This window comes from Myxine glutinosa, chromosome 3 (assembly GCF_964187855.1).
Source record: "Myxine glutinosa chromosome 3, kmMyxGlut1.1, whole genome shotgun sequence".
Taxonomy (NCBI): domain Eukaryota; kingdom Metazoa; phylum Chordata; class Myxini; order Myxiniformes; family Myxinidae; genus Myxine; species Myxine glutinosa.
The window spans coordinates 62343929-62370970 of record NC_136263.1 but is presented as its reverse complement, the minus strand read 5'-3'; the positions used below and the strand labels follow the sequence as shown (position 1 = coordinate 62370970).

The window sequence follows — 27042 nt, the reverse complement described above, 5'->3', positions numbered from 1 at the left end:
ATCGGATTCATATCCGGCAACATGGCAGGCCACTCCATATGCTCTGCACCACGGTCAGCAAGAAAGTGTTGGATCATGCGAGCACGATGAGGCCATGCATTGTCATCTTGGAAGACAAAGTTTCCTCGAAAGGCTGCACGAGCAAATGGAAGCAATGTTTCTTCCAGAATGGCTCTGTACTTGAACTGGTTCAGGTTTCCATTCAGAACAACCAGGTCAGTTTTGCCCCCTGCATGAAAAGCAGCCCAAACGGTCACCCCACCACCTCCAATCTTGGACTCTTGGCACTATACAATCTTTGTTGTAGGCTTCATGCACTTCTGCGCACTCGGACGCGGCCATCTTGACGATAGACCAGAAATCTAGACTCGTCACTGAAGATCACGTGATTCCAGTGTCCTGGCTGCCATTGACGGTGCTCTCTGGCCCACTGCAATCGGCGCTGGCGGTGTTGTCTGGTCAGGCGTGGCTTTCTCAGGGGATGCCTGGCACGATAGCCTGCTTGAACCAGTCGTTGGTTGAATAGCCTTCTGGATACAGGCACATTTGCCAGTTGCTGCCACTCAGCCCCAAGCCGATTAGCTGACTTGGTACGGCCCTTGCGGACTAACCGGTGCAGCTGGCGACCATCCCTCCTTGTGGTTCTGCGGGGATGTCCTGGCCTCGGTATTGGAGTAGGGACACCCCTCTGAGCATTTGGTTTCAGGATCTTTGACACCTGACCTTGAGTGATGCCATACTGCCGAGCAATAGCATGCTGTTTCATGCCGTAATTTCGTAAAGCCACCACTCCATGACAAACAGCATTGTCGAGTTGACGGACCATCTCCAGAGGAAGCGGCAATAACCTTTGGAGACGTGCAGCAGTTGTTTTACACTAATACAGAACGCAACAACCCTTGTATACCCGACTGTGAAGCCAATCATCAAATGCACCTGTCCGTACATTTTGCCACGCCACCTGTGATATAATCCTGTTGTTGACTTCTTGCTGCGACAGACAATCAGTGACATGGTTCTTTTAACAAATAAATCACCAAAGTGTAAAAGAAACTCACCAGATTGATATGCTGAGTTAAGAAAGTAAACCCAAATCAAGAAAAAAAAAATATTCCATATTGAATGCCAAGTCTGTATATACAAGGAGGGATGATCGCCAGCTGCACCGGTTAGTCCGCAATGGCCGTACCAAGTCAGCTAATCGGCTTAGGGCTGAGTGGCAGCAACTGACAAATGTGCCTGTATCCAGAAGGCTAGTCAACCAACGACTGGTTCAAGCAGGCTATCGTGCCAGGCGTCCCCTGAGAAAGCCACGCCTGACCAGACAACACCGCCAGCGCCGATTGCAGTGGGCCAGAGAGCACCGTCAATGGCAGCCAGGACACTGGAATCATGTGATCTTCAGTGACGAGTCTAGATTTCTGGTCTATCGTCAAGATGGCCGCGTCCGAGTGCGCAGACAAGTGCATGAAGCCTACAACAAAGATTGTATAGTGCCAAGAGTCCAAGCTGGAGGTGGTGGGGTGACCGTTTGGGCTGCTTTTCATGCAGGGGGCAAAACTGACCTGGTTGTTCTGAATGGAAACCTGAACCAGTTCAAGTACAGGGCCATTCTGGAAGAAACATTGCTTCCATTTGCTCGTGCAGCCTTTCGAGGAAACTGTCTTCCAAGATGACAATGCACGGCCTCATCGTGCTCGCATGATCCAACACTTTCTTGCTGACCGTGGTATAGAGCATATGGAGTGGCCTGCCATGTCCCCAGATATGAATCCGATAGAGAACTTGTGGGCAGAATTAACGCGTCAAATCGACCACTTGGACCAGCAGCCGACATCTGTGCGTGATTTGCAGCAGGCTATTGTCACTGCATGGCAAGCGATTCCTGTCCAAACCTTGGCAAATCTCGTGAACAGCATGCTTCAACGTGTACGTGCTCTCCTGAATGCTCGTGGGGGTTACACGAAGTACTGAACTGTAATTTTACTGTCCGTAATCGGAGTCGTAATTTAACTTTTGTTTTTGTTAAAAAAATTTTTGGCTAATGTGCAAAATAAAGAGATACTTCTGGAAAACGTACAGAAGTTTAACACAGTACTGTCCATGAATTGAGTTCGATATCAGTTTACATCACTTTCAAGGATCAATTTATCTGTTTCGAAATGTCAAATGTGGTTTTTGTTTCTTTTAAAGGTCACATTAACAAAATCTAGAATAATTTCAACATAATTCCAATGAACTTTTGGTTCTAAGGCATCTTGAAAAGTAAGTTCACCCCACAAAAAAATATTCCATATTAAATGCCAAGTCTGTATGTGTGTCTGTGTGTTGTGGGATATATGTTGAAGGCAGCAGGAAGTTGGGGTGTGAAGAGAATGGCAGAGATCTGTAATCTGGTGGTGAAAGAAGGTCGCATTCCAGTGGATTGGGAACTGATTACCCTCATCCCTCTATACAAGGGGAAAGGTGACCCTCTGGAGTGTGGCTCCTACTGAGCGATAAAGTTATTGGAGCATGGAATGAAGGTATTGGAAAGGGTGTTGGAGAGGAGGATAAGGAAGAAGGTGAAGATCGACGAAATGCAGTTTGGATTTATGCCAGGAAGAGGAACGACAGATGCGCTCTTTATTGTGAGGCAGTTGCAGCAGAAGTACATGGAGAAGAGGAAGAAGTTGTTTCTTGGGTTTGTTGATCTGGAGAAAGCATTCGATAGGGTTCCACGCAAAGTATTGACATGGGCATTGAGGAAGTTAGGAGTGGAGGGATGGTTGATCAGAGTAGTGATGGCAATGTACAAAAGAGTGCGCACAGCTGTGAGGATGAAGGACGGGAACAGTGGTGAGTTTGAGGTGAAGGTGGGAGTGCATCAGGGGTCGGTACTAAGTCCACTACTATTTGTAGCTGTGATGGAGGTGCTGGCTCAGAACGTAAAGGAGGGTTTACCGTGGGAGTTGTATGCAGATGATCTGGTGTCGATTGCGGAAAGTATGGATGGACTGAAGGAAAAGATGAACAAGTGGAAGGAATGTATGGAGACAAAAGGTCTGAAGATGAATATAGGAAAGACGAAGGTGATGGCAAGTGGTAAAGCATGCGGTGAGGTGGAAAGAACTGGGAAGTGGCCATGTGCTGTGTGCAGGAAGGGTGTCGTAGTGAACTCCATTCAATGTACAATGTGCGCTGAGTGGGTTCATCAAAAATGTAGTGGTCTGAGGGTCATTAACCAGTGTGGCAGCTACATTCAAATGTAAGGTGTGCACAGAGGGAGCTGCAGATGGAGGAAATGTTGAGGTGGATCTTGGAGACGGCGTGAAGCTGGAAGGTGTGAAAACATTTTGCTACCTCGGAGACATGCTGAATGGAGAAGGTGGATCAGACTCGGCAACGGTTGCTAGAGTGAGATGTGCATGGAAGAAGTTTCAGGAACTGAGTGGCGTGCTGACGAGGAGGGGAGTGTCGTTGAAGCTGAAGGGAAAGGTGTATGCTGCATGTGTGAGAAGTGTTATGATTTATGGGAGCGAGACATGGGTAATGGACGTGGAGCAGCAACGAAGGGTGGAAAGGGTGGAAATGCGAATGGTTCGGTGGATGTGCGGAGTATCATTGAGAGAGAGGAAGACAAATGATGAATTGCGAAAGATGATGGGAATAGAGCCTGTGATGGATGCTGTGAAGAGAAACAGTTTGAGATCGTTTGGTCATGTGTTGAGGAAGGATGAAAGTGACTGGTTGAGAAGAGTGATGGAAATGAATGTAGAAGGAAGTAGAGGACGGGGAAGACCGAGAAAGACTTGGCTAAAGATGGTGGAAGAAGAAATGCGGGCAAGGGGGTTAACAAGGAGAGATGCAGAAAATAGGGCAAAATGGAGAAGATTGTCATGGGGACCGCAAGGCTAACCCCCGCTCTAGCAGGGAAAATGGCCTTAAAATGCATGTTGTTGTTGTTGTGTGTCTGTGTGTATATATAGGTGTGCGTGTGTGTTTGTGTGTATACATAGGTGTGTGTATATATATATAGGTGTGTGTGTGTGTGTATACATAGGGGTGTGTGTGTGTGTGTGTGTGTGTGTGTGTGTGTGTGTGTGTGTGTGTGTGTGTGTGTGTGTGTGTGTGTGTGTGTGTGTGTGTGTGTGTGTACAATTGGGATGGCCCATAAAAAGTTAAGTAAAACCAATAATTGCAACTTGGCACCAGATGTGGTCATTTCATATGCAGCCTGTGGCTGCTGGGTGCATCATTTTCTGGAGGCACAGCTGTGTCACTCATGCAGTACTCCTGTTATAACTTACCAGTAAGAAGAAGAAGACCCACTCCTTTCACATTTTCAGATGCCTCGGCCCACTAAAGCAGTTTTCTAGGATATGGATACAATCCTGGACAGGTCACCACTCCGACGAACGACACTGGAATGGCTCAATCATCCGAGTAAGATGGTGCTCATTTTGCCGACCTCGGAAGGATGACAGGCTGAGTCAACCCACCTGGTGTTAATTCAACGACATGACAGGCGCTTGAACTCAGGACTCTGAGATCTCAAGCCAGGCACCTTAACCGGTAAGCCAACACCAGGTTTATTTGACACCAGTGACATATGAAATATTTTTTAATGGGAAATATTTGTGTAATAATCCTCAAGTTTCAATTGTTAAACCTTGTGCTCAATATGACGCCCCCTCTGATCAATCCCTTTTCTTATCCACTTTTTTCCTCCTTCGTAGGCAGCGAATATCATCATTGACTGTGTGGGACGCTGTGCTGCTGATGCAGTGCAGCAGGCAGCGAATATCATCATTGACTGTGTGGGACGCTGTGCTGCTGATGCAGTGCCTTCTGTTGGTTAGGGCAGCAATTTATTTGGTTATTGTGCCTGCGATAGCTCAAACACTCTTTATGAAGATGAAGGGCACAGTACTAATACCACAAACTAATTCCAGCTGAAGCACTTCCAGTTAAATGTCCATCTGAGGAAGGGCACACACGTTGATGCCTCGCCCTACCTGCGAGACACCAGGATAACAGTTTGTAGTTGGGCCAAGATTTAATCCCAGGATATCCGGCTCAGAGGCCTAGGCCATCCTACTAGCCCTTTCCTATATGCAGCAACAGGTTACCCATCACTTTCTAAAAGACATACAGTCATGTGAAAAAGTAAGTACACTCCATGTAAAGTTTTGACTTTTTCAAAATATTTCAACATACAGCTATTTGATCTTCATTTCAACAATATTGATAGATAAAGGTGATATAATATAACAAATATCATGAAACATTTACATTTTGTAGTCCATTGTATAATTTAAATAAACATAAATGCAAATTTCGCATGTGGAAAAAGTAAGTACACCCTTGGCTCGAATAGGTGGTATTGCCCCCTTTGGCAGAAACAACCTCAAGTAGGCGTTTCTTATAACTGTCGACCAGTCTCTGACATCGACTGGGAGAAATTTTTGCCCATTCCTCCATACAGAATTATTTCAGCTGTGCGATGTTTGAGGGGTTTCTTGTATGCACAGCTCTTTTCAAATCCCCCCCACAACATCTCGATGGGATTTAGATCCGGGCTTTGACTTGGCCATTCCAGAACCCTCCATTTCTTTCTTTTCAGCCATTCCTTGGTGGATTTACTGGTATGTTTAGGGTCATTGTCATGTTGCAAGGTCCACCTTCGGTTGAGCTTCAACTCTCCGACAGATGGCTTCACATTATCCTCAAGCACCCTCTGGTACAATGAAGACTTCATAGTGGATTCTATGATGGTGAGCTGCCCAGGCCCTGATGCAGCAAAGCTGCCCCAAACCATAATATTTCCACCACCATGCTTTACAGTTGGTATCAGGTTCTTGTGGTCAAATGCTGTCTTTGGTTTTCGCCAAACATGTTGTCTGGTACTGTGGCCAAATAGCTCTCCCTTTGACTCATCTGTCCAGAGCACATTGTTCCAGAAGTGCTGGTCTTTGCCAAGGTGTTCATTGGCAAACTTTAGTCTTGCCCTGATGTTCTTTCTGGACAGCAAAGGTTTCTTCTTGGCACACCTCCCATGCAGATCAAATTTGTGCAGCCTCTTTCTAATGGTAGGCTCGTGCACTTTGACATCAACAGTGGCAAGAGCTACCTGTCGGTCCCGTGATGTCATTCTGGGGTTCTTCGAGACTTCTTTCAGCATCTTGCGATCTGCTCTCGGGCTGAACTTGCTGGGGCGGCCTGGCCTGAACAAGTTGGCAGTTGTTTGGAATCTTCTCCACTTGTAGATGATCTTCCGGACAGTCGAATGATTGATTTCAAATTGTTTGGAGATCTTTTTAAATCCCTTCCCAGACTCGTAGGCATCTATAACCTTCTTTCTGAAGGCCTCAAAGAGCTCTTTTGATCTCGGCATGGTGACGCCGCACACTTCAACAACAAAGAGCAAACCAAACTAAATGTCTGAGGTTTAAATAAGACAGGTTCCTCCAATATCCTCTCTAACGATGTTCTATTCATTTGCACCTGAGCTGGTGCACCTGATTCTAATTTTAGGTATTTGAAGTAGTGATAAATGTAAGGGTGTACTTACTTTTTCCACATGCGAAATTTGCATTTATGTTTATTTAAATTATACAATGGACTACAAAATGTAAATGTTTCATGATATTTGTTGTATTATATCACCCTTATCTATCAATATTGTTGAAATGAAGATCAAATAGCTGTATGTTGAAATATGTTGAAAAAGTCAAAACTTCACATGGGGTGTACTTACTTTTTCACGTCACTGTATCTTGTGCAACTCACGAGATAATCTGAATAACCACATATTTCAAATCAGCAATTGTAGGTGGTTTCAAATGAAACACTCTCCCTTTGACTCGTCCCCATCAAAAATAACCCATAAACTAGATTTTAAAAAAAAAGAATCAAAAATAAATAAAAATAATCACCGCTGCTCATTTGTTCCTCTTTTTCCCTCCTGTGGAACAACTTTCACATTTTTTTCAATCTCATTCTTCCCTCCAGGTCTTCAAGACAGCTGTTCACCAACATATCAAGTCATCCCCAATCCAAATGCTATGATCCCTCGTTAACACCACCCCCCACCCCCAATCACTCCTCCTTCCAAATATCCCGTTTTCTCTCTGGAGAGCTTGCTTATGTATCCACACATGCATCGTCCTTCTCCTGCCCCCCCACCCCATTCCTCCCCGCAACCTTTGTTTTTCCAATTCTCCCTCCATCTTGGCCTTCAACTCTGCTGTTGGTGGGTATCCCCCACCCTCTCTCTTCTGCTCCTTTTGTGTGCGTCTCCACTGTTCTTTTTACATCCTCTTTTTGGCTGTTACATCCTGATCCTTTCAGTGTAGGCCCTGCTTGCTCTTACATAAGCCTCGACTGTGCATACAAAACAAGCGTTACGCCTAGGTCCCCCGTCGGTGAAGTGATGCGAGTTGACAAAGTGGAAGACGCAAGGCGGCCATATTGGATTTTGACGTGGCGACCCAATTTTCAATAGGGTTCTTCCTTATGCCTAGATACACCCACCCACCAGATTATAAGTTGGTACTTCGCTTATTTTTCAAGATATTTCGCTCACAAGGTTTTTTTTTTTTTTTTTTTTTTTTTTTTTTTGTATACAAGATCGAGGCTCGTGAAAGAGCGAACATTAATCACACAGAAAGACAAACAGACACATAAAACAAATAACATCGGGAGCGGTAGACAAGATGGGGAGAGAGGGGGAAGGACACAAACACAACATTTGAAAGCAGGGACCGAGAGACATGGAGACGTCGAGAGATCTGTGGGAGGGAGAGGGCTTTGGGGGGGAGACATGTGAAGGGGGGGAGGCATGTGAAGGGGGGGAGGCATGTGAAGGGGGGGGGGAGGCATGTGAAGGGGGGGGGGGGTGGGAGAGGTATAAACATATGGACACTGCCAGGATTTCCAGGAAATAAGTTGGAATTTCAAACAAGGTGGATCTGGGGTGAATTAGTGGGGGTAGAAAAGATCAAGGTTATGGATGGGGGAAGATAAGAGATGGTGGTGAACAGCTGTTTTAAAGACCTGGAGGGAGGAGAGGGATTGAAGGGAGTGTGGGAGTTTGTTCCACAGGCGGGAGAAAAGAGGAATGAAAGAGTGAAGGTGAGCAGAGAGCCGAGATTTCGGCAGTTTAACCATCAGAGGGTTGCTGGCAGATCTTGTGCGACCTGTAGGAATATTTGGGGGACAGAGCACAGAGAGAGCTGGGGGAGCAAGGCCGGAGAGGAGTCGGTAGAAGACAGAAAGACCACCTACCTGCCTGCGGTGAGTGAGTGAAAGGCCCTCAGAGATAGCTTCATCGCGGGAGATTCCAATGATTTTGAAAGCTTTGGATTCAACAGCGTGAAGCCGAGCCAGGTGTGAGGCAGGAGCACCAGCCCATAGGGGAGAACAGTATTCCATTGAGCTGCGGATGAAAGCCTTGTAAGTGGTGAGGAGCTCAGGTGTGCCGAGGAAGGACTTCGCACGACGGAGGATGCCCAGTCGGCGACTGGCTTTGGAGGCCAGCTTGGAAATGTGGTTTTCCCAAGAAAGATCATGGCAGATAGTGAGACCCAAAAGCTTGAGTGACAGAACTTCTTGGAGAGGATTGTTGAGAAAGTAGATGGGAGGGTTGTCCAGTCGATCTTTTCGGAGAGACATAGTAAGAGAGTGAGATTTGGCAGGATTGAAAGACATGTTCCACTTGTTTGACCAGTCTGTGATTTTGTCCAGGTCTTCAGAGAGTGAGGAGGCTGCAGACTGCCGATCTGAGGGAAGAGGAATGGAGCGGCAGAGAGTGGAGTCATCAGCAAAGAGATAGAGAGGATTTTCCAGAGAGTCAGAGAGATCATTGATAAAGACCAGAAAAAGCACAGGGCCCAGCACACTTCCTTGGGGAACTCCAGCCTGAACAGGAAGGGGAGATGAGAGAAATCCATTCAGGGCCACACGTTGACTACGACCAGAGAGGAAGTCCGCAAGCCATGCATGGAGATTTCCATGGATACCATAGGAGGAGAGTTTGGTGAGCAGAGCTGGGTGCCAGACCGTATCAAAGGCCCTTGATATGTCAAGGGAGACAGCTCTGATTTCCTGTTTGGCATTGAGGACCTCCATCCATTGTTGAGACAGCAGAAGCAGCATGTCCAGAGTAGAGTGACCTGGTCTGAAACCAAATTGATGATCAGAGATCAAGCCATTGGAGAAGAGGAAAGATTTCATATCCGAAGCAATGATGGATTCCATGACTTTGCTGATAATTGGGAGCAGGCTGATTGGTCTGTAGTTGCAAGGATCTGTTTTTGCACCTTTTTTGTGTAAAGCGGTAATGTTAGCTGATTTCCAGGATGCTGGCAGATGACCTTGAGCAAAAGATAGGGTGAAAAGAACAGAGAGAGGGTGAGATAGAGCGGCAGAGCAGGATTTTAAGACCCGTGGGCTGATGCCGTCTGGTCCAGTTGCAGAATCAGAGTCGAGGTTTGACAAAAACTCCTCCACCTTGTCAGGAGAGAAGGACACAGAGTCCAGGAGCATTTGGGTTCGACTGGGAAAGGTGGGAACAGAGAGAGATGGGTTTGGGACTAAGGATTTCGAGGCGAACACAGAGTTGAGGCATTCGGCTTTGTCACGTGCGATGTCAACTGTGTGGCCATTTGAGGTAAGGGAGGGGATGGAGGGGGAACAAACTCGGAGCGGACACTCCGACCATTACACCATCGTTCGAGTGTGGTATTGGTTATCGATGACTGATGAAAACACAGATTTAATGGGGGAAATGCACACTGATAGAGGTCCACAACTGCACGTCCCACGATGGAGATCAAGTTCTGATGGTGTCCAAACTAGAGGTCAACAGAGAAATTTGTTGAAGAAAGGAAGGTTGGAGACGAGACATTCAACAAAAGCATAACATGAGATGGCCTGTTGGGCCCAATAAAGTGGACGTTTGTGGAATAATATGGGAGACATCAAAGGCTCCAGGCCTCCAAGGAGAAAATTCCGGAAGTTGAGCACCTGAGACAGCCCGATGATGCGTACCGTTTATTTGAGTAAAGGCACAGGTTCAAATCTCGCACCATCTCTCGTGCAGGGAACAGAATTCAAGAAGTACTTGTTCATGTACGGGAAATTGATTTTAAATCGATATCATTGTCAAGGTTTGTGGAACAGTTGAAATGGCACAATGTAGAGGTTCAGCAAATGGCACCACGAACCAGAAGGCATCGCAGAGCTGGAGGGATTCTAACTGAAAATAAAAGCAAAATGGTCTCTGGAAATGTCGCCTCCATTTCTTCGTGGACTTTGACCGCCCCCTTCCGGCAAATAAAAAAACCAAACTTAGAGTTGCACCATAATGTAGTCTTGCCTTCCCCTGTACATGTTTACCCTATAAAAATTAATCTACCGATATAAATATTGCAATGACATGTGGCCTGGCAGGATGGCCAAGTGGTACGCTCACTCGTTTCTAGACCAAGTTTGAATCACGGCCTAGCTACAACCTGTAATTTTTGTGTTTCATCAATATGTGCCGTACCACGGATGGTACGGCATTAGTTGGTGGACATTAAAGTTCCCACACTGCCCTTCACGGAGAATAGGCGAGCTATCGACGGCATCGTGAACAAATTCCTGCTCTAATCTTAGTCGAACATCAGGCCTGGCCAACTGGTTCGTGAACGACTTGGGCCAAGCTTCCCCCAGCCAACTCCGCAAGAACGTGGGAATAATTGTGGCAGTTAAAGAAGAAGAAGATAGGATGACATACGTCATATTGTTTTTATTCACACCACAAAGCAACCTCGCGAACACACCAGACAATGTTATTGGCTAACAGGGCACTTGGGCCTCCGATCTGAGCACTTAGCTCATGATATGGATCCACAGGTTCAAATCCTATATAGTGTCAGTTTACTCATCGTCTATGCAACTAATACGAGGTGGGTTCAAAACGTTCTCGGCTTAACATACGGACAAAACAAGCACCACCATAAACCCAAGTACCGAATTTTTTTTTAAAGAAGCGATTTTGTACCATTTTGGTGCAGAATTAGTCATGTCTTTTTCAAACAGATATAGACAGTCATCACAAGCATTGGCTGAGATCCATGCTCTCTACCACCAGGGTTCATTAAGAACAAATCACCAAGACTTGTTGAACTTAGACAAAGGAAAGGCTCCGAGGTTTAAAAATAAATTAAATAAAAGGCTCCAGTTACGTGTGGCCTGGGCAATCGAGAGGCATCATGTGTGGGGTTTTCTATGAGGACATCCTGTCAATAAAAAATGCATATGTACGTTTGTCTCACGGCCCAGTGCTAGGTCCTTCGGTTTCACCTCCTCTTAAAGAGCTTAACTGCACACAACAGATATTATATCACGTTAAAGGAGGTAAATTGTCATCCTATGAGAAAATAAACCACCAAACACCAAATTGCAAATTCAGCGAGTCCAAGTGATTTTTACAGGGTGCTTCAAAAAAATGTTAACACTTATATGAGACTATATATCTCAGAGGTTTTAACATTTTTTTGATGCACCCTGTATTTTTCACCTAAACAATGATGTATTGGCTTATTTATAAAGATAGCCTGTACAAGTGGGCAAACAGAACCCGACTCAATGGGGCATGCGTTGGCGTTGCAAATCATCGACCAAGTGTCCTTTTGCGAATTAGTACGTGCATAGATAACCTGCACTCGCACTCATTTCCCACCGCAAAGCGAAACACTCAACTCATCTCGGAACCGTACATCCCTTCGGCGGCATCGCAGATGGCAAACTACCTGTGGCAGTCGCTGCAACTCCCTCTACCTATTGTGAGTCCTCTGACGAAGTTCTGCGAGCCCCTCCTCGGCCTGAAGAGTGACCTCCGCCTCACCACGCTTCTGAGAGAGTGCCAAAGCTTCGAGGTACAGCTGCTTGGCATGTTCATACTTTCCTATCATGAAATGGAAAATAATAAATAAATAAAAACAATTAATATGAAAAGGAATCCAAGTGGGAGAGAAAAAAGCTGCAGTTAAAAGTACAAGGAAGTGTTTTGGCAACAAACGAGCGACCTTAAAATGCTAAAGGCAAACAAAGAGGTTGTGAATGACTAGTCGGGCGAAAATAAAATAAAATAAAATAAAAATCTCCAGCCCATTTGGAGTTTTGCCCTTGTGAACAACAGCAATGATGGTGAACACATTTGATCCTGTGGCCACAGTGAACCCAGGAGGATAAAGTGTCCAAGATGCATTTCAAAGCCTTCTGCACGGTGACTATTTTCCTGTGTTGCTCAATAAGCATCTGGCTTTCAAGGCCTACCAAAAATTAAATTGTCTCGGTGTGGCCAAGGACAGGAATCAGGCTTTTGAGCATGAGAACACGTCAAACTGTGACAAATTAGTCCCACCCTCTCACTCTGGAAAGAGTGTCAAAACAATCTATCCATCCATCTATATAAACGACAGAAAAACTAGGCTTTATAAGCATGGGAGACATTCTGGTGATGGTGGAAAAATAAGGCCAACAAATCTTGCGAACCAAATTTTGACAGAGGTATGTTAACCGCCATGAGAAAAAGGGGAAAGGAACGTTTCGGGCATGAGCCCTTCTACAGAGCAAGAGAGAAATACAGTATGTATTAACGATCACGTCTTGTGGACAATTTTTTTTTTTTTTTAAATTGTTAGCCTCGATCCAAGAGAGATCTCATCGTCCACACTCAAAGGACCAATATTATCCATGGATGCAGGCTGGGGTACAGGATGTCAATTTCAATAAGAAAAAGACATAAGATGTCATAGCCACTGTGGTTTTAGTAATTCTGCTGTACGGAGTTAAAGGCCGTCAGTCGGAAATCTTTGGTCAGATTACAAAACAAAATCTTCTGCACATGTATACTCATGTGTTGTCCTTATGCCAAGTTTGACCAAAATCGGTCCATGCATGTCCGAGAAATGGTTGGGACCCATTTAATTAACAAAATAGCCGCCAGTCGGCCATCTTGGATCTGATCTCAAAGACAAATGACATGCATATGTAACACATCATTCATTATCTGTGTGCCAAGTTTGAACAAGATCGGTAAATGCATGTCTGAGAAATGATTGAGGAAGTGGTCAATATCGGTTTTCTTTTTACAACTAAAATGGCCGCCAGTCTACCAGTCGGCCATCTTTGATCAGATCGCAAAATAAAGTGAGATGCATGTATATGCCGTCATGTGCGCTGTGCTTGTGCCAAGCTTGAACATGCATGGTCCAATTTTGTTCAAGCTTGGCACAAGCACAGCACATGACGGCATATACATGCACCTCACTTTATTTTGCGATCTGATCAAAGATGGCCGACTGGTAGACTGGCGGCCATTTTAGTTGTAAAAGGAAAACCGATATTGACCACTTCCTCAATCATTTCTCAGACATGCATTTACCGATCTTGTTCAAACTTGGCACACAGATAATGAATGATGTGTTACATATGCACGTCATTCGTCTTTGAGATCAGATCCAAGATGGCCGACTGGCGGCTATTTTGTTAATTAAATGGGTCCCAACCATTTCTCTGACATGCATGGACCGATTTTGTTCAATAAATGCTTGGGGACACGTTTAAGTAACAAAATGTCCGCCAGTCGGCCATCTTTCATTAAATCGCAAAATAAAGTGAGGTGCATTTGCAGGCCATTATGCACCATGCTTCTGCCAAGACTGAACAAAATCGGACGATGCATGTTCAAGAAATGGTCGAGGACATGTTTAAGTAACAAAATGGCCACCAGTCGGCCGTCTTTGATCGCATCTCAAAACAAAATGATGTGCATATGTAATATGTATACTACCATCACGTAATGTCTTTGCACCATGTATGAACAAAATTGGTCCATACATCTCAGAGATATGGTTGCGGACGCACGCACGGACGGATGGACGGACAGACGAGACCCAATCCATAAGCTCCCGTTTTGGACCAAGTCAAAAGGGGGCTAATAAACACAAGGCACGCGAGGCCTTATCATAAACCTAATCCATGAGGGATGTTCAGGAATACTCCAATTTATTTGTGGTTCATCCCAAATTCAAAATTCAACAGGTGTCGAACGTCTCCATCACCACCAGACCTCAAGGACCTAGCGAGTTGTTGAACAAGGGTTAGAATCGGGGGGAAAAGTACAGGCTGTGGAAGGAGCGCCATCTATGGAGCTGAGTGAAGGCAGAAATTAAGCATTTGAAACTTTTAAGCTGGAGCAACTAGCAAGTGTTTGAGCATGTAGGATGGCCAGTTATAGTGATATGTAAAGGATTTTATTCTCAAACTCTAAGTTTACCCTTGCACATCTTACCTTGGTGCATGAGGATTCCAGCGAGGTTGCTGACCATTGAAGCCTCATGCTGATGTTCAGTGTCCCTGGCCAAATCAATGGCACGTTTAGCCAGCTCTGCAGCCTCTTCCCACAGTCCCTGTGCATCGAGCGTAGCAGCAAGGTCACTCATCAAGAGCACGGTCTAGTGGTGGGTAGGGGTCAGAAGTTAACCTCAGAAAGTTGAAGCATTCTGAACCCTTTTAGGTGGCTAATAGGCTAATGTGCACTGGCGATTTTGATGAGAAACTCAATGAGTCAAGGAGCAGGCTGTGCAACTCGCCTGGGGATGTGTGTCACCCTGTGCAGCACTACAAGTGGCCAGTGCCTGGCGGTAGAGTGTCGACGCTTTAGCCCAACGGCCCTGGCTCATGTGGTAGCGTGCGTACGAGTCCAAACACATGCCAAAGAGTAGCTGTGTGTTCACAAACATGTCCCGTTCCTCCTCCGCTGTGCAAAGGTGTATGTCAGACATATTAGCCTTTTCAACCATCTTAATAATTGATATGAATGGTTCGATTTTATTTTGCGTGCGTCAAGGCAATGAAACTCAATGCACACCTACCAATCAGTCAATGACCAAATATATTGGTTAGTATTTGGTATCTGGTGACATTAGGCCTGAGCTTCCCCTCTTTTACTTCACAAGTGAGCCAAATTAATGAAGGGTGTGCACTGTGCAGTTGGGTTGACAAACGTTTCCATGGCCTTTTCTCGACAAATGGAAACGTAGCTGAAGCTAAGTTGGACATTCTACAGAACTGCACAATAGGAATAAGTATAAACAAACAAACACGTCAGAACACCACTAAAAAGTTACAAAGGTAGTTGTGAACCACCAGACTTGCTCATCTTACATACTTAAGCTCTGGCGCAAAGGTCATAGGGTGGTGTATAATCCTGAGAGCTGCCTCACAAACAGCTGCTATGGACCACCAGTAAGAAACAGCATCATCAGGGTAATTCAGGCAATGCAAGACAAACGTACGGATGCAGAGAGTTGTTACCCCACACACGTGAAGTGAAGTTAATTGTCCGTCTTATGGTCGAGCAACAAACTTATTTAAATTGAATGTTCTATTTTGAACACGAATCGGAACATGAATAGGAAGACGAGTCTGTCGTTTTACCGTACTTTGGCTCCGTACTTTGTCTTGATTGCGCATGTGCAGAGAGGAGTGAGATAATAATTTTACTCCGTCTGCCTGTCTGGCAGTCAAACAAAATTGAAAATCATTCCCAACAGGAAAGTTACTGTTTTTAAGGGCATCATGAAGGAGACAAACAACAGGTATGAAGGACTAATGTGAGATGGGGCGATGTAATAAACACTGGGGAAAATGGCGGTAAAACCGGAATTAATTCATTTATATAACTTTTACAATCCTTATTATATTTAAATTTAATTATGTACTTGAACACTGGAGTGCACAAATCGCCTCCTTGTCACTTCCAAGAACCTCCAGTTCTGCAGTACAGTACTTCAATTTAAATTGAAGGTTCATGGAGTGGTGTATAAGAGTGGTGTTCGGGACTGCTTCTGGACTACTGGACTACTCAACAGCACTAAACTTCAGGATTTTTTAAATTGAGTGTTAAAATCATTGCTTTATTAAAATTTAAGTAACTGCATGGGGTATCGTATTCTATGAACTCTAGTTTTTACAGTGGTAGATAAAAAGCCACAACTTGGCAGCAATCAGAGCTGAGGAAAGTGATGTATATGTACAGAGAGCAGATCAGGCACCCACAGAAACACCTCGTCTGCCTTGTATTATCGGGATGGTGGGTTATTGTTGGATTCTGTGGATCGAATCGGGCCCCGGGTGCAAGCTGCACAAAGGTGGAAAGAGTGCTAGTGGTTGCAGAGAAATGAGAAAAGGCTACCAGGCGATGACCCCAAAATGTGTGCGTTTTGCTTTGCAACCTTCTCTCCTGCGGTTTGCACGCACCACTCGTATCCGGAAACAGCCATCTCATGTCTGAAACGCAGGCACAACCACACATTTAAATTAAATCTTTAATTTAAAATGTACGCGTTTATTTACAAACATTTTATGACATCACCTCTCAAATATTACCCTTTTATCCCATTTCAAGACGAAAGCACTAATAGTGGGACAGATCTCTATGCAACTCCTGAAGAATGAGAGATTGCATGGGGACCTGAAAAGCACAACATGGAATGGCTCTGGAAAGATAGGACGGACGAACATGTCTTCAGGTTTAAGCAGACCGCTCATGATCAGAATTTGCTCGCCCTGCTTTGCCGACTACAGTGGCCTTCAGTCAGTTCTCTCAAATCCATTAAATAGCTCGAGAATATTTAATTATATAACCAGATCATCACTTGTTGCCTGGTTCCTGAACCACCTGTGTTTTCTCCTGACATGACTGCACTGGTCCTCAAAAGCCTGGTGCTGGCTTAACGATTAAGGTGCCTGGCTTAAGAACTTAGGGTCTCGAGTGTGAGCCCCTGTCATGCGGTTGAAATAACACAAAGTGGGTTGACTCAGCCTGTCATCCTTCTGAGGTTGGATAAATGAGTACCAGCTTACTGGCACAACAGGAGCACTGCAATAGCGGCACAGCCGCACTTCCAGAAATGATAAAGAAGCAACCATTTACATATCAGGTAAAGATAACCCAAATGCACAAAATGAGTTCCAAAACTGGTCACATGTGTGTACTACCCTAAAATGTTTTTATGCCTCTGCCCCCGTAGGTGGCCGGAGGCATTATGTTTTCTGGTTGTCCGTCCGTCCGTCTGGGCAAAACCTCGTTTTTCTCAGCAACCACATGTCCGATTGAGATGAAACTTTCAGGGTAGGAGCGACACCTATGCAGAATGTTTTCATTACAATTGTGACATCATAGGTCACGTGGTATGGCAGCCATCTTGGATTAAACATAATTAAAAAACATTTCTCGGAAACCACTTAATGGAAAAATTTGAAACTTGGCACATTGTCAAGTCCTTCCAATGGGGGAACAAAAAGCATGATAATGATGACATCATAGGTGAAGTGGTATAACAGCCAAAAATGTTTTAAATCTAATTATTTATCTTAAAAATCTGTAATTGCATGCACATAATCTATGACACATTTGTATTGAAATATTAAATTTATGACATCATAGGTCACATGGTTTGGCAGCCATATTGGATTGAACCTAAAACCTTTAAAAAAAAAAAAAAAAAAAAAATCTTCTCCCAAACCACCAAATCGATCGACTCGAAACTTTACGTGCGTCATTGACTAGGCATGGTGATTAAAAGATGACCACAAAAACGTCATTGGTCACATGGTTTGGCAGCCATCTTGGATAGAAAAATGAACATCCGATCAACACGCAACTTCACAAACGTGATCCACTACCCATACATATGCAGAGTGCACATTTTTTTAAGGTCATATGTCACGTGGTGTGGCAGCCATTTTAGCTTGAAAGCAGATATTTTAAAAAGTCCCTTCTCTGAAACCACTTCACCGATCAAAGTGAAACCCGTCATGGCTGGTGAAAATGTGATATTTGAAAACAGCTGAAGGGTTATAAATCAAACTTTATTTTTAGAACAGTGAACGAGGGCATCTACCTGTTGTGGGACTATGCAGAGGCATATTGGCGACAGTTGCATTGCTCTCGTTTCTTTATATTTTTTAAATATATCCCTCATTCATACTTTTCTTGAGAAGCGTAGATACTTGCAAGCTTCAGAGACATCTCAATCATGGCATCATCATCCTAATGAGCAAAAAGAGCCACAAAGGTCACTTGTGTCAGGGGGAAGTGATATACATAGGGTAGTAACACGTGTGAAAACGGGGGTGCGGTGGGTGGAGAAATGAGTAAGATAACGAATATGAATAGATAAAATAACAGATATTGCAAGAAACAAACGCAGAGAGATTAACAACCGTAATGAATGCTGATATTGAATTAGAATGAAGAGGAGGAGAACGAATATACACGCCTACCTGTTTGCTTCCATGACCCAAGTACAAAGTCATCGTTGCTTTGAAGAGCTTCTCAGCCTGCGAGAGTAAAAAAGAAAAAACACATTGAACTGCAACAAGACTGGAGGTAAGTCGCCACCACATCAATATCATAGTACAGAATACAATCATACAACCACATAATAATTCTGTCCCATATACTGTGAATCCACAAACTGAACACGGATGTCACAAGAAACACAACACATGTTCCGCAACGTGTCCTTCCATTCCATTCACTGCAACAAGCATCTCTTATTGTTGTACGAATGGCACTCTGCCAAAAGAACAGGTGTGCTTTTCCAACCTATGCTTTCAAACAAGGAAGCACCAAGTGTTTAGCTTTGGACAGAAACATTTGAACCCAGAGGGTTAATGGCGGTGCAAAGTCAAACACACCAAAGTACACCTGCTGATAAACCTCCCGACCCCAAACAACATGTGGGGAATCTAAGGGCCTCACCTGCTCAAAATAGCCCCTCTGCATAGCCAAGTTTGCCATCTGAACACACAAACGCACACCTTGGGTTATTGGCAAGATAATATACATAAAGGTAATGAAGAGAACGAGATTGAAACCTTGATGAAACATCCGGTATGTTTTAGTTTGTTGTACCAAAACTCCTGAGGTTCTACCATCAAGTAGTTGTGACAATCACATGCGACATTGACATGGCAATTTGACATCGATGACCCCAAAGTACAACAACATTTGTTACACTCATCTTTTCCCCCCTCTGAATACCAGTACTGAGGTGGAAGGAAGGTAGAGTGCCAGTCGTACTAGATCGTAGGTATAGATGAGGGCGTTCTCGTGATTCTCGTTTCGTGCAAGGTGGGCCGCGGAGTGCAGCAGCTCCTCCGCTTTCTCCAGGTGGCCTTTCATAATGTTCAGCTGCAGAAAGTGAGAATGCACAACTACAACGTTTGGTTATTTTTCAGGTCCAGCAATTATATATGCAGTTCACCGCACTCTGCATCTCAACACCACCATCGTGAATCTCCTCCATGTGACTACAACAATCTACCTCAACCACACCAACATGGACACAATCAACACAATAGTCAACATTTCGATCACATCGTGAAGCATGAAGCAAAGGTACAAATGAAACACCTGTACCTTTGCTCGTTTTAGAGTCCAGATAATTTGCTGCTCTGGTGTTTGTTCTTCAACCTTCTCTTCATCCCTCCCCGAGAGCCATTTAAAAAAGGAAAGTCCTGGAGAGAAAACAAAAAAACAAAAAATAAATTTGCAAAGAGCCCGGCCTTACGGATGGGAGGAAGGAGAAGCAAGACGTGGAGTCTGTGTTTACTGTGGAGCCACTGTAAAACACACAAACGTCTTCCTCCGAGGGCTGGTGTGGGGTAATTGGTTAGGAGTTAAATGGGGTAGGTAAAAGATGAAAGAAACAGATCGATAGAAAACACTCTGGATGGATTTCGAACAAATTTGTCACAGAGGTAAAAGGTTGTACCAGCCAGGTTTTAGTGGGGTTTGCGGCTCATTTGGCCACCGGAAAACCCCCAGGAAAAATGATGGGGTATACTTCCTCGCTGTTGCAGTTTGTTTCAACAGCGCCACCTCTGGTAAGGTTGAGCGCTACAGGACGGATTGAATTTCCCCGGACAACTACCTGATTGTCATCTTCTGTGGTTATGTTAACTTTTCCCGTCTCTGGGGGACAAGTACTTTTGCTAGCAGATAAATAAATCAAACACGACATGGCAATCTCACTTTCATCGCAAACAAAATTACTTGTATACAAAGTTTATCGCTTTATTTCTTATTTGCATAATAAAAACAAATTGGCTATTAAAGGTAAACAGAAACAGGAGTAAATAGTTTGATAATAATGCATTTTTTATCTTCCCAAGAGAATCAGCTTGCAGGTACAGTATGAGAAATTGCTGTAAAGCATTATAAACTTGTACACCTGGATGATGACTTTTTATAAAGAGACACAGTAAGATACTCGATCCTGGCTCGACTTGAAACAAACACAACAAACTAGAATGCATTTGAAAATGCAAAGCCCGTCCTCGTCCGTTTGTATTCACACGTCGTCTTCTTCTTCTGTATGCTCAAAATAACTGAAACAATAAAAAAAAATTAAAAAAAATTGACCATTTTATGCAGCCCTGACCTTTGAGCTTTAGATCTAAAAAAAAATAACCAGCTTCTAGCTTTCGATTGGTGAACCAATTATGTGACTCAATGTGCAAATTCTTAAAATTTCAGGTCAATAAAACGAAAATTGACGATTTTATGCAACATTGACCTTTGACTTTTTGACAAAATAATTAATTTGCCTTCTCTGTATTATCATAATAAAGGTTTGGTGAAAATTTGATGACAAAACTCAAATGGTAAATTGAAATTTCAGATGAAAATTAATTTTATGTGAAGCCGACCTTTGACCTTTTGAGAAAGTTATTAATTTGCCTTCTCCATATTAGCATAATAAAGATTTGGTGAAAATTTGATGACAAAACTCAAATGGTACAACACAGACACACACACACACACACACACACACACACACACACACACACACACACACACACACACACACACACACACACACACACACACACACACACACACACACACACACACACACACACACACACACACACACACACACACACACACACACACACACACACACACACACACACACACAATCCCGTCTTCCTGCTGCGCAAGGGACGGTGTAATAACTTATTCATACCCCCAACATGACATGTTCGGATGTTCCTACTACATCGCACCCCATTAAAGACAGAACAAGAAAGAGCAATCATAGATTGCAGACCCTCGCCAGAATGTGTTTTCAGTGGTTTTTAAGGCTTTTGTGTTAAAACAAATATGGCGGCCGAACCACGTGACCGATGACATCATATATTTTTTTCCTCCGCCAATTTATGCCCACATGACGCTCAATAAATTTCATCTTGATCGGATGAAGTTTTATAGTTGTCGAATTATGACGTCTTAATGGAGGCACCTATGACATCATCATTAACATATTTTATTCCCCATGGAGAGTTCTTTGCAATGAGCCATGTCTCAATTTTTTATATTCAGCGCTTTCGGAGATATAGAGGTGCAATGTTTTTCGGTTTTTCCAAGATGGCGACCGAACCACGGGACCTATGACGTCATAATTATCATTAAAAAAATTCTACAGGTGGAGTTGCACCTATGGTGAAAATTTCCTGTCAATCGGACCAATGGTTGCAGAGATAATCATACTTATTCTGTGCGGACAAACAAATGAAAAATCACTCAGAGAGCGACACTTTACAAAAGAGAACAAAGCAGAATGGCACTCAGTATGGCATCCTTTTGACCTCACAAATAATTGGTGGTTGAATTCAGTTCTCTAATATGAAAATCCAATTCAAATTTCAAGTCAATCAGATGAAAATTGAGGATTTTAGAAATTTGAAAAAAATGGTTGACCTTTGGCCTATGTTGCTATTTTGGCCTATGGTGATCTCAAAAATAGTTGGTGGTTGAATTCAGTTTGCTGCTATGTAAATCCCATTCAATTTTCAAGTGAATCGGATGAAAATTGAGGATTTTAGAAATTTGAAATTGTTGTTGACCTATGGCCTATGTTGACCCTTTGACCTTTTTACCTCAAAAATATATAGGATTTTGTCGGACCATGAACTCTACCATTTGGTGAAGTTTCGTGAAGCTTGGTTTCGAATTGTGACCTGAAGGCAAGTATAAGTGAGCGGACAGACAAACAAACACACAAACACACACACAAACAAACCGGAGTGATCAACATACTTGCCCAAAAAAAAAAAAAAAAAAAAAAAAAAATTTTTTTTTTTTGCCAAGTAACAAACGAAAAATCACTTATGGAGCGACACTTGGAAAAACAGAACAAAGTAGAATGGCACTCAGTGGGGCATCTTTTTGACCTCAAAAATAATTAGTGGTTGAATTCAGTGACCTGTATGCAAATCGCCTTCAAAGTTTAAGTTAATCTGATGAAAAGACAATTTTAGAAATTAGGCCTATGTTGACCTTTTGGCCTATGTTGACCTCAAAAATAGTTGGTGGTTGGTTTCAGTAAACCGATATGCAAATCATATACAGATTTCAAGTCAATTGGATAAAAATTGAGGATTTCAGAAATTTGAAAAAGGTGGTCGACCTTTAACCTATGTTGACATTATGACCTATGTTGATCTCAAAAATAGTTGGTGGTTGAAGTCAGTTCGGTGATATTTCTTGTATACAGGATCGAGGCTCATGAAAGAGCTAACATTTATCACACAAAAAAATCAGACACACAAAACATATAATAAGGATAGCGGTAGACAAGATGGGGAAAGAAGGGAAGGCACAAACACAACATTTGAGAGCAGGGACATCGGGAGATCTGCGAGAGGGAAAGGGCTTGGGGGGAGGAAGCACGGGAAGGAGGGGGGGGGGGGGGGGTGGGAGAAGTATGAAACACAAGAACACTGCAAAGACTTACAGGAAAGAAGTTGGTATTTCAAAAAAGTGGATCTGGGATGAAATTAGCGGGGGTAGAAATGATCAAGGTTTTGGATGGGGGAAGATAAGAGATGGTGGTGAACAGCTGTTTTAAAGACCTGGAGGGAGGAGTGGGATTGAAGAGAGTGAGGGAGTTTGTTCCAGAGGTGGGAGAAAAGAGGAATGAAGGAGTGAGGGTGAGCAGAGAGTCTTGATTTGGGCAGTTTAGCCATAAGAGGCTTGCTGCTGGCAGATCTTTTCATATGAAAATCCCATTCAAATTTCAAGTCAATCGAATGAAAATTGAGGATTTTAGAAATTAGAAAAAAGTGGTTGACCTTTGGCCTATGTTGACCTTGCGACCTATGTTGATGAAAAAAATAGTTGGTGGTTGAATTCAGTTAGCCAATATGAAAATCACATTCAAATTCCCAGTTCATCGAATGAAAATTGAAGATTTTAGAAAAATATGAAACTGTTGTTGACCTTTGGCCTATGTTGACCTTTTGGTCTATGATGATCTCAAAAATAGTTGGTGGTTGAATTAAGTTAGCCGATATGTTAATCCTCTTCACATTTCAAGTCAATCGGATGAAAATTGAGGATTTTAGAAATTTGAAAAAAGTGGTTGACCTTTGGCCTGTGTTGACCTCTTGGCCTATGCTGATCTCACAAATAGTTGGTGGTTGAATTCAGTTAGCTGATGTGTAAATCCTTTATTATTATTATTTTTTGGTATACAAGATCGAGGCTCGTGAAAGCTAACATTAATCACACAAAAAGTCTAACCAACACATAAAACATATAATAAGGGGAGCGGTAGACAAGATGGGGAGAGATGGGGAAGCACACAAACACAACATTTGAGAGCAGGGACATCGGGAGATCTGTGGGAGGGGGAGGGATTGGGGGGAGGTGGGAGAGGTATAAAACACATTGACACTGCAAGGACTTCCAGGAAAGAAGTTGGAATTAAAAAAAAGTGGATCGGGGGTGAATTAGCAAGGGTAGAAAAGATCAAGGTTTTGGATGGGGGAAGATAAGAGATGGTGGTGAACAGCTGTTTTAAAGACCTGGAGGGTTAGTAGGATTGAAGAGAGTGGGGGAGTTTGTTCCAGAGGCGGGAGAAAAGCGAAATGAAAGAGTGAAAGTGAGCAGAGAGTCTTGATTTTGGCAGTTTAGCCATAAGAGGGTTGCTGCTGGCAGATCTTGTGTGATCTGTACGAATATTTGGGAAACAGAGCACAGAGGCTGGAAGAGCAAGGCCGGAGAGGAGTCGGTAGAAGACAGAAAGACCACCAACCTGCCTGCGGTGAGCGAGTGAAAGTCCCTCGGAGTTAGCTTCATCGAGGGACATTCCAATGATTCTGAAAGCTTTGGTTTCAACAGCGTGAAGCCGAGCTAAGTGTGAGGCAGGAGCACCGGACCAGAGGGGAGAACAGTATTCCATTGAGCTGCGGATGAAAGCCTTGTATGTGGTGAGGAGCTCAGGTGTGCCAAGGAAGGACTGCACACGACGGAGGATGCCCAGTCGGCGACTGGCTTTGGAGGCCAGCTTGGAAATGTGGTTTTCCCAGGAAAGATCATGGCAGATAGTGAGACCCAAAAGCTTGAGCGACAGAACTTCTTGGAGAGGATTGTTGAGAAAGTAGATGGGAGGGTTGTCCAGTCGGTCTTTCGGAGAGACATCGTAAGAGTGTGAGATTTGTCAGGATTGAAAGACATGTTCCACTTGTTTGACGAGTCTGTGATTTTGTCCAGGTCTGCAGAGAGTGAGGAGGCTGCAGACTGCCAATCTGAGGGATGAGGAATGGAGTGGCAGAGAGTGGAGTCATCAGAAAAGAGATAGAGAGGATTTTCCAGAGTCAGAGAGATCATTGATAATAATGAATATGAATGATCGTTTTAAGGCCATTTTCCCCTGCTAGAGCAGGGGTTAGCCTTGCGGGCCCCTTGACAATCATGGTTCCCTGTTTGAGGCAATGTTTTTTATGGCCGGATGCCCTTCCTGACGCCAACCCTTGGTCGCCTCTTACGATGCGCAGGGATACGGTGTACCTATTCTAAACCGGGGTACACACCGTGTGTAGAGGTTAGATCATTGTTAGACACTTTGTTAGATCATTGATAAAGACCAGAAAAAGCACAGGGCCCAGAACACTGCCTTGGGGAACTCCAGCCTGAACCGGAAGGGGAGATGAGAGAAATCCATTCAGGGCCACACGTTGATTACGACCAGAGAGGAAGTCCGCAAGCCATGCATGGAGATTTCCATGGATACCATAGGAGAGTTTGGTGAGCAGAGCTGGGTGCCAGACCGTATCGAAAGCACGTGATGTCAAGGGAGACAGCTCTGATTTCCTGTTTGGCATTGAAGACCTCCATCCATTGTTGAGACAGCAGAAGCAGCATGTCCAGAGTAGAATGACCTGGTCTGAATCCAAATTGATGATCAGAGATCAAGCCATTGGAGAAGAGGAAGGATTTGATATCCAAAGCAATGATGGATCCCATGACTTTGCTGATAATTGGGAGAAGGCTGATTGGTCTGTAGTTGCAATGATCTGTTTTTGCACCTTTTTTGTGTAAAGCAGTAATGTTTGCTGATTTCCAAGATGATGGAAGATGACCTTGAGCAAAAGAGAGGGTGAAGAGAACAGAGAGAGGGTGAGATAGAGCGACAGAACAGGATTTTAGGACTTTTTGGGCTGATGCCGTCTGGTCCAGTTGCAGAATCGGAGTCGAGGTTTGACAAAAACGTATCCACCTTGTCAGGAGAGAAGGACACAGAGTCCAGGAACAGTTGGGTTCGACTGGGTAAAGTGGGAACAGAGAGAGATGGGTTTGGGACACAAGATTTTGAGGGAAACACAGAGTTGAGGCATTCGGTTTTGTCACGTGCGGTGTCAACTGTGTAGCTATTTGAGGTAAGGGAGGGGATGGAGGGGGGAACAAACACCAGAAACGGATTTGACCAGACACCACCAGGATTTGGAGGAAGGAGATAGGTTTGAGAGTTCATTCTTGAGTGTGGAGAGATAGTGCTTCCTGGCACTCCTGAGGGTACAAGTCAAGTCAATCAAGTGAAGAAATCTTCAAATTTCAAGTCAATGGGATGAAAATTGAGGATTTTAGAAATGCCAAAAAAGTGGTTGACCTTTGGCTTATGTTGACCTTTTGACCTCAAAAATATATAGCATTTTGTCGGACCACGAACTCTACCATTTGGTAAAGTTTCGTGAAGATCGGTTTAAAATTGACCTGTAGGCAAGTATAAGTGAGCGGACGCACACACACACACACACACACACACACACACACACACACACACACACACACACACACACACACACACACACACACACACACACACACACACACACACACACACACACACACACACACACACGATAAATATACTTGCAAAAAAAAAAAAAAAAAAAATTTGCCAAGTAACAAACAAACGGACTCTAATGCAATTCCCTCACCTCTGGCGAGGGTAAAAAGGTTAGATACACTATAATACAGGTAGATAAAGGTAAAGACCACGCCTCCTGACCTGGCTTCCTTACCAGCCACTGTCCCAGCCACCATCGCCGCACCGGCTCGCCTTGTCCCGCCAGGCCGTGTCGCGGTGTCCCGTGACCGAGCGTGGCTCTGGGACTGGCGGAATGAATGCTGCAGACGAGACAGCACGACGGGGACACCCGCCAGGATCCGAACGCGGAAATACGTCGCCGCCGGGAGCATAATTTGCTTTGTCTGTGAGAAGCGTGTCCGTAGATGATCCTCTCAGTGAAGCAGGTGCACAGTGCACACACAGTCACACACCTTCAAAGCACCTTTACTTTTAGCCTTTAATTTCAAACTTCAGCTATCGTCGTTTGACAGGCATTGTTTTTTCACACATATTTTAAGCTTTTAAACGCACTGTAGAATATAATTCATGAAATGGATGCTACTCCACAAGAGAAAGCTAAAACCCAAAAACTGCATACAGGAGATAAGCGACTTGCTTATACACCGCCCTTTTCAACCCGACGTGTAGACCTCAAAGCACCAACAACCGTTCAAATGAACGCAGAACACATTCATTAAAAGCAGCTCCGAGTGTTGTTTCGTTGGATTTTAACTACTCTTAAATATACGAGGGTTCACATACACCACACCACATAATAAACCTTTTTATACCATCT

At 43.9% G+C, this 27042-nt stretch overlaps 2 protein-coding genes across 3 annotated transcripts in view; one reads left to right on the top strand and one right to left on the bottom strand.

The window, feature by feature from the left end:
• Nucleotides 1-10759: 10759 nt before the first annotated feature.
• TTC19 (tetratricopeptide repeat domain 19) lies at nt 10760-26892 on the bottom strand. 2 transcript variants are annotated; one of them, XM_068110760.2, is made up of 10 exons: nt 26419-26892; nt 19466-19563; nt 19127-19237; nt 18806-18844; nt 18325-18381; nt 18030-18091; nt 16232-16326; nt 14628-14794; nt 14327-14489; nt 10760-11935 (listed from the first exon to the last, which is right to left on the bottom strand). In XM_068110760.2, the coding sequence occupies exons 1-10, from the start codon at nt 26594-26596 to the stop codon at nt 11805-11807; spliced, it is 1101 nt and encodes a 366-aa protein (XP_067966861.2). In that variant the 5' UTR covers nt 26597-26892; the 3' UTR covers nt 10760-11804. The 2 variants fall into 2 exon arrangements, with proteins under 2 accessions (XP_067966861.2, XP_067966860.2); XM_068110759.2 differs by having other exon boundaries at nt 19088-19237; nt 26419-26692.
• Nucleotides 26624-27042, top strand: part of EIF2AK4 (eukaryotic translation initiation factor 2 alpha kinase 4) — a 153755-nt gene continuing 153336 nt past the window's right edge. Inside the window, exon 1 of the mRNA XM_078774110.1 lies at nt 26624-26650. The gene's annotated coding sequence lies outside the window, so the exon portion shown is untranslated. The remainder of the gene's footprint in view (nt 26651-27042) is intronic.

Coding starts and splice junctions, on each gene's coding strand:
- TTC19 (XM_068110759.2), bottom strand. CDS start 26,596: ATGCTCCCGGCGGCGACGTATTTCCGCGTTCGGATCCTGGCGGGTGTC. Junction 18,845..19,087: donor TTCCTTCCACCTCAGTACTG/GTATTCAGAGGG, acceptor TTGTGTGTTCAG/ATGGCAAACTTGGCTATGCA. Junction 11,936..14,326: donor TGGAATCCTCATGCACCAAG/GTAAGATGTGCA, acceptor ATTTCATGATAG/GAAAGTATGAACATGCCAAG.